Source organism: Rosa chinensis, chromosome 2, assembly GCF_002994745.2.
Source record: "Rosa chinensis cultivar Old Blush chromosome 2, RchiOBHm-V2, whole genome shotgun sequence".
Taxonomy (NCBI): Eukaryota; Viridiplantae; Streptophyta; class Magnoliopsida; order Rosales; family Rosaceae; genus Rosa; species Rosa chinensis.
The window spans coordinates 5,583,770-5,597,135 of record NC_037089.1 but is presented as its reverse complement, the minus strand read 5'-3'; the positions used below and the strand labels follow the sequence as shown (position 1 = coordinate 5,597,135).

Genomic DNA, 13,366 nt, shown 5'->3' with positions numbered 1-13,366 from the left:
AGTTTTAATCACAAAGGGTCTCCGTACAACTTGGTAAGAGTAACCCACTTATAAGTTATATTTTCTTTTGTTTCTTTTCCAATGTGAAATATTTTCTCTCTAACACGCCCTCTCACGTGCAACCTAGTTTCAGGTCTGCACATGAAATTAATTAACAATCTAATTCCCACATTAGAAATTGGGACACAAGTCTCCGATAGACTTAGCCAATATAACAATCTAAGGCCCACATCAGACACTTGGTAACAATCTAATCGGAATATTCCGATGGCAATATAAGGAACCCAAATTCGGGCCCATGACAATTGGAGACGTAATTAGAGAGAGGCCCACTCTGATACCATGTTAAACAACGACAAGCATGGCTAGTGGCCCACTGTTGTACCGATACTGTCATAACTTAACCACCTGTTAGGTGTTGGGTTTTAATTACAAAAGGTCTCGGTACAATTGGGTAAGAATCACCCACTTATAAGTTATATTTTCTTTTGTCACTTTTTCAATGTAAGATTTTTCCTCTCCAACATGATCCACTGGTATTATAGTGGTTAGACAAAGTACTGGACTTGGAAAATTCAACTCGTCAGAAAATAAGCTAACGAGTATATCAAAATATATATGATCCTTTCCATTACATGCATGCACTCGGATTTATCAATAATATATATCAAATTAACGCAACGAATTTCATTAACTGTTACCAACTGATGTACTTTGCCGCCAGCCTTTGGTTCAACTGTATATATAGCAAAAAGGAGGAAACCTCACGTAAGATGGAATTGTATATAGGGAGAGTCTTCTATGCATGGCGTGAAGATACACGCACCGCTGAGATTGGACGGTTTTGAGTGATAAATAACGGATCCCACATATGAACAGCTGACATTGCTTAGTTAGTATATGTAGACTTGCACCGACGTATATAGAAGAATTTTCACCATATATAGATAAATGAAAGAAAGCAATCAAAAGGAAACAGAAAGAAGAAATTAAAATGGGCACGTGATATATGGAGGAATTGGGAAGGAGGTGGAGATGGGTCTTTATAAAAGCCAGCTACTTGTTTCACACGCACAGCTCATCTTCATGTCGATCTAAAATCACATCTTAGATTCCAAAGCTTAACTTGCAAAGCAAATAAAAGAAAGGAAAACCCTAAAATTTCAAAAGGGTACTGTACCACGGCCTTAAACAAACTCATACAGTTTTATAATCATTGATGAATGGCGATCGTATTTTATATAGAATTATATTAGCTCTAGGGTTCGATCAGTTTCCTAGCTTGGAAACTTTGTGGATTCACACGCATGCCATATCCCACGTGGGACGCATTTCTGCACATGGCATGCAAGACCTTCTTGTCCAACTCCACCTAATTCCTCTACTCAGTCCTGGCAACCTAGCTAGGTTTATCTCAGCTTCTTTTGGCCTCAGGTTAACTGAGATTGGTCTTTAATCAATTTGCTTAAGTTCTCAGCGTGCTTGTTGGACTTGGACTACTACTGCATGCCTTTCTAACAATATTAAGGTCAAGGGATTGAAAGGTCTCTAGCTAAAACTCCATTTTCTTCTGAAGGCCGGGGGGAAACAAGCATACAACAACTCTCTTCCAAACTTATGTGCTAATAATCCCTTCGGGACCCCTCCAATACTGTTTTGGGTTGGACAACAACAGTACTTAAGACAGTCATGTAGTGAGATTATAGAGATTAACCATGTGGCACGATGGGCCCTAGCCATTTGGAAATTAGGGTTGGACAACCTCATGATGAGGAGAATATATTTCGGCAGGGCCATTGGGATGCGTGGGCTCACTAAACCCGTAAATAATCTTCTTATATATACGTGGTCATGTAAATTGAGCTGTTTAAGAGTTTATGTAACATAAAATTAGGGCTGCATACGGATTAGGTTGGATCGATTTTGACTCCAAACTGTTTATATGCCAAAATAAACAGTTTAGGTATTTTGGAAAACCAGTCATAAAAAAAAATAAGCTCAATTTGACTTAATCCAATCCAATTAAAGATGGTTTGGTTTGGTCAGTTAGGCGGTTTCTACCTATATAATATTAACATGCTATTTATGAAAAAATTCATAGTAAAAAGTCAATCTCAAGAATTGAAATTATGTTAAATTATCTAAATTTAAAATTCAATAATTAAAATCCAAAATATATAGTCCAAAACTAAAACCTAAATTAGATTCAAAGTGATTCACTTATTTAACGACTTAGCCATCAATACTAGCTTAATATGCATGATAGTATTAAAGGTCAAAGAATGAGAGATTGAGAGATCAGAGATGTGATATGAAAGGATCAAAAAAATTGTAGCGATTATATACTAAGGTTTTAGGCCTTTGGGCCTTGAATTCAATTATATCATTTGAGAATAAAGTCATAACTGGAGATTTAGAACTTACCTAGAACAAACTAGACAAATGAATATATATTTATTATGTGTGTGTGTGTGTGTATAAAAACTTTTTCTCTTATATTTTATAAATACAGGTCAGTTCGGGTTCCGCGATTTAAGTACAAGAGAAACCAAACCAACCCAGTTCATAAATGGTTTGGTTCGATATTGAACCGATTTTCAATTTTTAAAGTTAAAAAACCTTAACCAAACCATATTTATCGGTCAGTTTTGGTCGGTTTGTACTATGTTTTGCACACCCCTAATATAAATCACTTCTTAGATTTGGTGATCGGACAAACCATGTGGACAATCCAGTTGTCCAACCAGGAACTTTTGCAATAAAGAGGGACCGTACATATTTAGATTGAAAGTTTTTATGCTACCGAAGACTTATAATGAGATAATTTATGGCTTTTAATGGACTTGACTTTTTTTTTTTTTGAAAAAGATAACCATTTGGAGAATTTGAAAAATTTTAAGTTATGATTTTTTTTTTTGAAAGGAAAGTTATGAGTATAACATTGTATGGTGAATTCTACAGAAAGTTTCGTATTATAAAGTAAATTGATGCAAAAGATATATTAAAAAGTTTGGTATGTAGATTCCTTAATTGATGCGAGAATGAAGGGCGTGCACCAATCGAGCTAGAATTTTCAAACCCCAATTACCCAATTCCATTAGTATAGCAGATTGTTGTTGACCCCAGCAGTAGTCAATCAATTAAGGACAATGTTACGCATCTTAATCATTAATCAAACTTTAATTAATCACTTTTTTCGGATTGATTAATTTGGTCAACCTTAATCGAAACGGGTCAAATATAAATTAAGATATAGCTAGCTAGTCAATAACTACAATAATCACCAACTAAGAAAACAGATATAATCTGAGGTTTGACAAAATGGAAACAGGAATATCAAATTAAAGTGACTTTCTAAGCATGTAGGCGTTCATCCACGATTTAACTAAAGAGCTGAAGAATGATGAGGGAATAGATATGGTTCGATCTGGGGGGTCAAGTTTCTCATAACACCAGCGATTATGGAGGGAGAATATTGGTTGGACAAAGTAAAACTTAGCCAGTCCAAATCAATCAACATTAAGTTTGTTGAATACATACCATCTTTAATCAATAATATCCTACCTAGAGGGCTAGAGGCCACTAGCTAAGCTACAACCTTCACCGGCTATAGCTCGAACAATTAGGAAATTAATTAACCAAATTAGGTCAAATGAAAAACATGTTGTTTGTTTCACTTTTGTAGAGTGATTCACGGTTATAGCTGGTGAAAGTTGTTGAATTCAACAAGATATCATAAATACAAATTGAGCTAGCTGGACTACCTAGCTGTCTTTTTAGAAAATGTTTTGTTCGATCGAAACCCTAGTTAAAGCATTACGCACATGACAATTCAAAATCCGAGAAGATTGTCTCCAAAGTTTTCTAGCTTCAGTGGTAGAACACTTCATCGTCCCGTTGATAGAAGGGCTCCAAGTCTTGCTGTCCCCTAGAACCTTAGCTAGATTACAATCAAAATCGCCTGTGTGTGTATGCATGTACCCATTTTTACCCAAACACCATCAAAATTAGTTTACAGTACGCATCATAAACGCAGAAGACACCTTTAAGCTGAGTAACTCAGATTTAAGCATGCATAAGTTTCTATCATACAGAAGTCTGCATCACAGATCGAACAACCTCACTAGCAAGCTGCAAGAAATTGTCAAGCTACATTATTGATGATGTACAAGTACAGCACCTAAAGCTACTCCTAGCTATCTTTATCATACGGCCCATGTATATAAAAAGTTTATCAAGAACAGTTCCAAGACTACTATCTCTATCAGCACCACCAGAAGGCACGAAGTACTGTATATTATTAAGACTGATGAACAATGAAATAATTAAGCAAATGCAAAGATCTATTAATGATTGCTAAATCCCCAAAAGTGATGATTACGCCAATATGACATATCATGAGCGTGTGGTTTCAGATGAGTGATTAGTCCATCCAAGATTGATTGATCTACAATCTCGAGTGGAGAAATGATCATTGTGCAGAATCTAATGATCGTTGTCAAATGAATCCCCATAGATTAGAGAATTCTACTAGAGCCTTAACCTAATAACCTTCCTGGACCACTCAGGCCCGGCCCACAATGAATATGACACTTCGGCCCACAATGAATTTTATCATGTCCTCACTTTATACACAGACACACACACACCTGTGGTTCAAGTTCAAGTCTTTAAGATCAATGATGGTGTATAATTGATCATTACGGAGATTCTAATGGACCATAAAAAATGATTCTAATCCAAATTATGGATAACATTTTCGACATGTCCTTAAAATTTCTATTTTTGTTTACATGAAAGGTGTATTGCATTTACTGATACTTTGTTTTAGTACATTCCGTTGATTAGCTATATCTGAGATTTTGATATGATTTTTACTGGCATTCGATATTTTTGTCTAAGTTTTGTTTTGCTAACACTTGATGTTGGCGATACTACCATTTTGTTGTCTTCACTTGGGCCCACAATGAATTTTAGTGATGAGATTAATAAAGAACCACCCAGGCCCGGCCCATAGAAGCATGCTACTTCGGGCCTAGTCCAGATTTCTGCATGTATGGTTAACTTAAACCCACAAAAGCCCTTTGTTCTCCATCATCTCCATATAACTTAAACCCATAAAAAGCCCCTTAAACCTGAGAGCTGGGAATTTAGCTGAAGCTTCAGCTAGCAGAGCAGCCAACAATGGCACCTAAACAACCACCCAAGAGGAGGAGAATCGCTGAACCACCGCCTCAGCCTCGCAGGTGATCACTAATCCCAACATGCCCTTTTATTCAATTTTCCAATTTCAAATTTTGAGTCTTTGCAGTTTATGGTCCCGTGAAAACTGTGAAAGTTGGAATCTTTTCCTGTCAAATTTTCACTCAACGAGAGAGAGAGAGAGAGAGAGAGAGAGAGAGAGAGAGATTCTTTGGACTCTGAATTGGGTTTTCGTAACACGACAATTTATTAACTGAAAAAAGGCATCGTCTTCTTCCCCAAAAGGCAAAACCGACCCTTTCCACAGTTTTCTTCGTAAACGACAAGTCGTTTCCTCACACGCACATGTATGGTTTTTGTTGATTGTAATGGAGTTCTCTCATTAACTGGGCTTTTCTGTAACACCAGGAATGTGTCTGCACCCACTGAGAATCAAGTAACAGTAAGAACTGCTCATATCTCCGGAGTTTCAATATTACGAAACATTCTCCAAGGCCCCCAAATGTAGTCTCTCAGTTTTGACGTTGTGTAATTTATGTGTAGGTTCCAGCGGCTCAAATGAGTAGTGGAGTCGGATCGAGCAGTAGTATTCGGCAGGCTAGAGATTTTGCAGTAGCACAGGCACAACAGGATGGTGTCCTTGGAAACTTCAAGATCTTTGATTCACCCTTTGGCAATTTTCTTGTTCCTGTAATTCCAACTGCCAAGGAACTAGCTGATGCTTAGTTTCCTATGTGTATCAGGAAATGTTATTACATTACATATGTGTAGAAGAGTGTGTAAGGAGTTTGATATTTCAATTACTCGGAAGTTTTGTATAACTTTTTTGACGGATAAAAATTGTGAATGAAAGATCCAAATGAATTGAAATGTGGGTGCGTTTTATCCAGTTTCAATTAAACAAAATAAGGGTGGAATATATTCATGAAGAAGCAAAATCAGATCATATATTCGATCAAGAATCGAATAAAAATGGAAGATGAAGGTGTCAAGTCCATCTGTCTTGGCCAGCAGCACACAACTTTTCCCCAAATCTGAGTTGACAGATTCAGCATTTGTTAGTTTTGGGTGTTGCAAAGATTGACAACTTCTGCATACTCCACCAACCAATCAGGTTCTGTAAGCAAAGACCTAACTTTGATCCCTTCCAATAACATTCTGATCCATGAAGATAATAAGATGCCCATAAATGGAGGAAGCTTTGTCCGTGTCCCACTGGAATTGATTTCTCTTTATAACACTATGGTTATTTGGTTAGGCAAGGTTTGTTTCTTATTCTGGACCACTTTTTGGGGTTCCCATCTGTCCATGGAAACTGAAATGAAATGGAAACATCCTATAAGCGACAAATACAGGTATGAAGCCGATGTGGCTGGTAATTGATGGCCGGAGATCGTCTACCGAGTTAGGGTAATATCAGATGTATCACATTATAATACATTTTATAACGCATAACTAGATACAACTTCGACTATTAATGTTATAACGTTTATATGCACTCATGGTCTTTAATAAGCCCGGACATGAAGGGAGTCTAATGATTATGAAGCACACCTAATTACGCATTATATTGGTATGATTGAGATGAGGCTACATAAACCACTTTAATAATTCACTTTCTGTCAACTTGACTCATACATCTATTTATATAAATTAGAAATACGCGATGTTTGAGCAAATTTTATAAGCTTTTCGGATTTATATCCATTTAAGAAGACAAAAAAGAGATGGGATGTTTGAATGTTAATTACATTGTATCAATATTACTACTGCAATCTGATTTATTTTTTGTAAACCAAAAGCCAAAGCATACACGATTCTTGTGCAAAATTTATATATTTTAAAATTTTATATCTATTAAAAATGTAATGAAATCACTGAGCACATAAGAAAAGGGACAAACACTGGATTGTCAACTCTTTTAGAACTTTTTAATCCTTACAAATCGATCAATGTGCAATTTTTTTCAATTCCAATTGGCAAATGCTTAAATGATAAAGTAATCTAGCACACAATGTGGTCAGAAATAGTTTAACTAATTTTATTATGTATGTACATTTCAAGCATAGAGTGTTAGAGTCAAGAAACTTGTTCTCATAGTTGTAGTTTTGGTGAAGCCACTCTGTAGTGAATGGTTTCACATCCGACTCAAGCGCCACTTGCCCTCTTCTTTTCAATGATGATTAATTGCTGACTTGGATTGTAGTCAATTTTGGACAATCTAGTTGTCAATTTGATCATCAACTCAGATTTAACATTTTTTGTTAGAATAAACTTAGATTTAACTATAGTTGTTAATTCTGACCCGACTCGAAACCCGCACGAAATAAAGCGGGTTGAAGCAGCACGATTAAAAAGCCGGTCGACCGTGGGTCAACCGGCCATGACCCATTTTATAAATAGGTCTGCCACGAATCAACCTGCCAACACGAAATGAACCTGTATAAATCAATTATGCTGTACTTCTTCTTAAAATTTTGGACGGCGGGACTATTTGATTATATGATTAAACAATTTGAAATATTTTACTTTATAATTATTAGATTTAATTATTTATAAATTATATATAATTATTTATATTCTTCGTTTTGTGGAGTTTTTAGCTAATTTAATTAATTTATGCATTTTTTTTAGTTAAATGAGTCATACTGTTAACCTTTAAATGAATCATTTTGTCTAACACTATACGATCTATTTATTAAATGGGTTAAGTGGGTTGGAAACGGGTAATCTATTTAATAAATAGGTTGGGTTTTGATTTAAATTTTTGACACGATTATTAAATGAGTTGGGTTTGAGTTTGTTTCTTGCGACACGACAAATACCTTGACCTAACATGAACCCAACCCGACACGACCCATTGACAACCCTAAATTTAACATGTACCATTGCAATTCTCTAAGGGCCCAACTATTTTAATCCCTAGACTTAAGGACAATAGACCACACACATTGGATGTTACATCATAAATATCTTTCTTCCTTGTTGTTTATTGGAGTATGATTAGACTAATGCAAATCATAGTTTTGTTTTCTCTTGAGCTCTTCAATTCCTCTTATTATATTTTTCCTTCACAATTAGTACTGGGAATTTTTTTGATGAGTTAGTCGTAGGATTTCATTTCAATGCCCTTTGCATAAATCATTCATATAAGACTCTTTATCTGTTTATCTTATATGCAATCAACAGATGCTCAATCATAATAAGATTGACCGTCTATTCAAAAATAGAATAAAATATTAATAAAAAGGTTAACTAATTTATATGTTTATCTAATACATAATCAACATCTGATAAATATTAAATCGAGATCAAATTAACAAGCTATCGACCACACAAATTGTAGATATGATCAAATATAATAAAAAGTCATTAATCTACAGATTTATAATGATATTAAATACTTTATCAGATAAACTTACTATTATTTGATATGTATTCGATATCAAATACTTAATCGAAATCAGATTAACCAAGTTATTACCTAATCAAACACACATTTTGACATCTTGTTAGGATCACACACCAAGATGCAAACCTTTCCTTTTTGGAAGCATTAATGTTTTCGGGTTGGAAGCCAAGAAAAAAAAAAATCGCACTTTACACATGACCAGATGAGCCACCACCTCACACGTAGCCTTCCCTAAACCTGAAAACTCCAAAAATCCCCAACACCTCCCAATGGAATCATGTTCGTCCATATGAACACCCCCCTGACACTGACAGCCCCATTCTCGTAATTTCCCCTCTCCTCCAAAAAAAAGTGTAGGAGAAAATTAGATACCAAGAAGTTAAGCAAACAAAAAGATAAACCCAAAAGCACACACTTGCTTCCATTTACTCTCCAAATTCCGCAGCAAATTTTGCATTGGCGATTTTCCATTCGTGTCCCTAATCGATTCCGATCTGGGCTTCTTCTTCTTCTTACATTTGTTCAATTCCCAATTCAAAAGTCTTGATGCAATTACAAAAGCTCGAGTCTTGGCGTCAATTCGGATTCAGAACCCTCTGAAACCGATCAAGATTCGATCTTTTTGAGTCGAATTGGGAGATTTTGAGCTCAGTCGGCGGTGGTTATGGGGAAGGTGGCGGTGGGCGCGGCGGTGGTGTGCGCGGCGGTGACGTGTGCGGCGGCGGCGCTGCTGGTGCGGCGTCGTTTGAAGAGCTCGAGGAGGTGGGCCCGGGCGATGGCGATACTGAAGGAGTTTGAGGACAAGTGTGACACGCCGATTGGGAAGCTCCGGCAGGTCGCCGACGCCATGACGGTGGAGATGCACGCCGGGCTTGCGTCGGAGGGCGGCAGCAAGTTGAAGATGCTCATCAGCTATGTTGATAACCTCCCCACTGGGTATTCAAAACTCTATATCACCCGCCCTAGTTTTAGTTTTACTTCCTCTCTTTTCAGTTTTCTTGTTTCTTGGGGAATTGTGATTGCTTAAAAGTCACTGTTTTGTTTGAATTGGTGATTTTACTTGTTTGTTTTGTTAATTTATGTTAGGAGGGGGTAGCGATATTGAGCTTGTTTTGCTCTTTATTTCTTGAAATGGTGTGTTAAAGCAGATAAGAGTTGGGTTCCGTTTGTGTTGTGCTTGGTTTTCTTTTGATCAAAGTTAGTTTCATGATTCTGTATTGGGTCTACAATCTTTCTTTTCATCTTTACAGCTTTAGTTTTGAGTCCCTATCACCTTTGCTCTTTCCATCTTTTTTGTGTGGTCATCTAGTTCTCCTTACTGTTTTGCCGATTTGCCTCTGGATATTGGTCGTAGGATACGAAATTCTTGCTTTTTCATGCAGGTTGCATATGATTTCGTTTTGGGAATAGTGGTTTTTTTTTTTAATAGATCTAATTCTAGAGATGATGGCCTGCCTTTAGGAAAGGTGGTGGTAACGCCATAGGGTAATGACCTGGGAGTTCACTTCACAGGGTTGGAAAGTTTGCAAATTTGGACTTTATTGTTTACTTATTAGTTTTCATGTTTGGTATGTGCTTCTTGGTGTGTGGTTGTGTTATGTCACGACTCACGAGTCCCGTGTTCAGTGTGCTTCTAGTTTTCTACTGTATTTCAATTGGAAAAGCGGGGCAGCATTAAGTTGAGGGCGTATTGAAAGATTGTTAGAAATGATTGTGTAATTCATAATTTAGATACTAAATTCATAGAAATTGAAGTCTCATGCTGGGTAGACTATATTGATGCTTTCTGCTAGCTCATACACTAGCTGAATAGCTGATCTTGTTGAGCCCTATTGAGGGCCTATTGGAAGCATAGCTCAGTTCCCTTACTTTTGTCCTTAATTTTTCAGGGATGAGAAAGGTCTATTTTATGCATTAGACCTTGGTGGGACAAACTTCCGTGTCCTGCGTGTACAGCTTGGTGGGAAGGAAAAGCGTGTTATTAAACAAGAATTTGACGAAGTTTCAATTCCACCACATTTGATGACTGGGACATCAGAAGTTAGTATTTCTTTAAGCAATCTAACAAACTTGCCTAAAGTTGTTTGCACTTGAAACTAATTTGTCATGATTTGGTTTCAGGGATTATTTGATTTTATTGCTGAAGCACTAGCAAAATTTGTTGCTACTGAAGGAGAAGGTTTTCATCCTGCACCTGGTAGGCTAAGGGAGCTGGGTTTTACCTTCTCCTTTCCCGTATGGCAAACATCAATTGCTTCCGGGACCCTTATGAAGTGGACAAAAGGATTCAGTATTGAAGATGCGGCAAGTCTTCATTACTTTGGCACTTCCTGCTGTATTGACTTTGCTACCTTTTGTCTTTAGTTAGTTATGTAGGTCATATTTGGGTTTGCTTTGCTTTTGAGCTTTCTATGATTCCATCCATTATCTTACTAAGCATAAGCTCTACCGAAACATTCTTTTATTCATTGAATATCAAATCCATTTGAGAGAATATCATAGTGTGTCCTCTTGTGACAATTTCCATTTGTTGATATGATGTAGGTTGACCAAGATGTGGTGGCGGAGCTCACCAAATCAGTGGAAAAAATAGGCCTGGATATGCGTGTTACAGCTTTGGTAAGTCCAATATGGTTTGTGATTTCAACAGCTCTGTTTTCCTGTTATGCTCCGAGGAGCTGATTTACACCTGGTTAATGTTTAATTGCTAAATCAATTTTCAAAAATCCTAACTTGCCAGGCTGATGCAGGTTAATGATACAATTGGGACATTAGCTGGAGGTAGGTACCACAATCCGGATGCGATTGCTGCTGTCATTCTGGGCACTGGAACAAATGCCGCTTATGTAGAACGCGCACATGCCATTCCAAAATGGCACGGTCTTCTACCTAAATCAGGAGAGATGGTTAGTATGTGATGTCAAAATTAATGGATTTATGGTTGAGTCACAATGTCATAATATCAATGGCCCCTAGCCTTCTGGAAAGGAATTTTTATGTTTGATGCCTGCTTGCATGGTTAATTTCTATCCACTTAGAACAGAGCAGTCAGAGCTAATCATTTCTTACTTTCATAAATAGGTAATCAACATGGAGTGGGGTAACTTTCGTTCATCACACCTTCCCCTAACAGAATATGATCAAGCCCTTGACGCTGAGAGTTTGAACCCTGGAGATCAAGTAACTACCAAGTTTTTTTTACATGATTGACCTATGGTAGATGTGGTTTGATCTAGATTTGACCAGGGATTTTATTTTGTTTTACAGATCTTTGAGAAGATTATTTCTGGGATGTATTTAGGAGAGATTGTGCGCCGAGTTTTGTTGAAGATGGCTGAAGAAGCTGCCTTTTTTGGTGATACTGTTCCACCCAAACTGAAAGTTCCTTTCATATTAAGGTATATGGCAATCCTTTTGACTGATTGTTTGGCCTAGTATTTTGTGGCAGTGGCAACTTCTTTTAATATTTATTCAGCTTCAAGTACGGATAGGCTTTCTGCATGTGTTTCATTGAACCCATTTGTAAGTGGAGTAAGTGTTAGCGAGTCTTTACATTGCTGTAATATTTGCAGGACTCCTGACATGTCCGCAATGCATCATGACTCATCTCTGGATCTGAAAATAGTTGGGACCAAACTCAAGGATATCCTAGAGGTAATTACCCTTCTCGCACTTTCTATTTTGGAAGGGTCTGTTAGCAAACTGAAAACAAGAAAAGGTTAAAATGGCTAAAAGGGCTATGTCTTTCATCGAATCACTTTTTCATAGAGTGCGCATGATAGGTCATGTTTTTGTTGTCTAGATGGTCATACTCACAGTTCTAAGAGCAACTATAATTCCTTTCTATCTTACAATTCTTCCCAAGTCAATTTCAAGACAGCAGAATGAGTTTTGGTTTTTGATTTGTCAACAATTGTCAGATCTCCAATACATCACTGAAAGTGAGAAAGGCTGTTGTGGCGTTATGTGACATAGTTGCCACTCGTGGGGCCCGCCTCTCTGCTGCTGGGATCCTGGGAGTCCTTAAGAAGTTGGGTAGAGACACAGTAAAGGATGGAGAGAAGCACAAGTCAGTGGTAGCAATGGATGGTGGCTTGTTTGAGCATTACACTGAATTCCGCGTCTGCATGGAGAGTACTCTTTATGAGTTGTTGGGTGATGAAGTTGCTGAGCACATCTCGGTTGAGCACTCAAATGATGGGTCCGGAATTGGAGCTGCTCTCCTGGCAGCCTCTCACTCCCATTACCTTGGGGCAGAGGAGTCGTAAAATAGTTGAGACCAGGGTAGATGAATGAAGTGTGACATTCGCAATTTTTGTATATTTTCGCCTTCCCCCTGCCTTTTCACAACTTTCTTCGGAACAGTTGGAGCTGCTCTAAGCTCCTATTCCGAAAGATGTTGCATCCAATCCGTAAGTTATGGTCCTTCGAGCTTGTAATTCTCAAAGGATCATAATTGGCAGTTGGAGTTTTCAGTTGGCTAAAGCTTTAGTGTCACAGCCTGTTGTTTTGCTCCTTTCTGGGTGCGTCGGCTCCGTGTTGGTATAAGTGTATACGATCAATTCTGCTGGATTACATAATAAAATGGGGGATGTAAACTGTGTAGTTATCTTTTGCGGAATATTCTCTCTCGTTCTCTATTAATAAAACCGGAGTTTTATGGGCTATCAGAATCTTTTTTGGTTCCTTTTCCTTTGCCGTTGGAGATTCTATAGCGATGATTGTACTTGTATTAAAACGAAGAATGGAACT

At 37.4% G+C, this 13,366-nt stretch overlaps 1 protein-coding gene across 1 annotated transcript; it reads left to right on the top strand.

Annotated features, from left to right (window-relative positions):
* The first annotated feature begins 8,967 nt into the window (after positions 1 to 8,967).
* On the top strand, positions 8,968 to 13,234 carry LOC112185981 (hexokinase-1). Its single transcript, XM_024324329.2, has 9 exons — positions 8,968 to 9,550; positions 10,504 to 10,654; positions 10,736 to 10,918; positions 11,159 to 11,233; positions 11,365 to 11,520; positions 11,696 to 11,794; positions 11,882 to 12,012; positions 12,187 to 12,268; positions 12,535 to 13,234. The coding sequence occupies exons 1-9, from the start codon at positions 9,279 to 9,281 to the stop codon at positions 12,880 to 12,882; spliced, it is 1,497 nt and encodes a 498-aa protein (XP_024180097.1). The 5' UTR covers positions 8,968 to 9,278; the 3' UTR covers positions 12,883 to 13,234.
* The last annotated feature ends 132 nt before the right edge of the window (positions 13,235 to 13,366 follow it).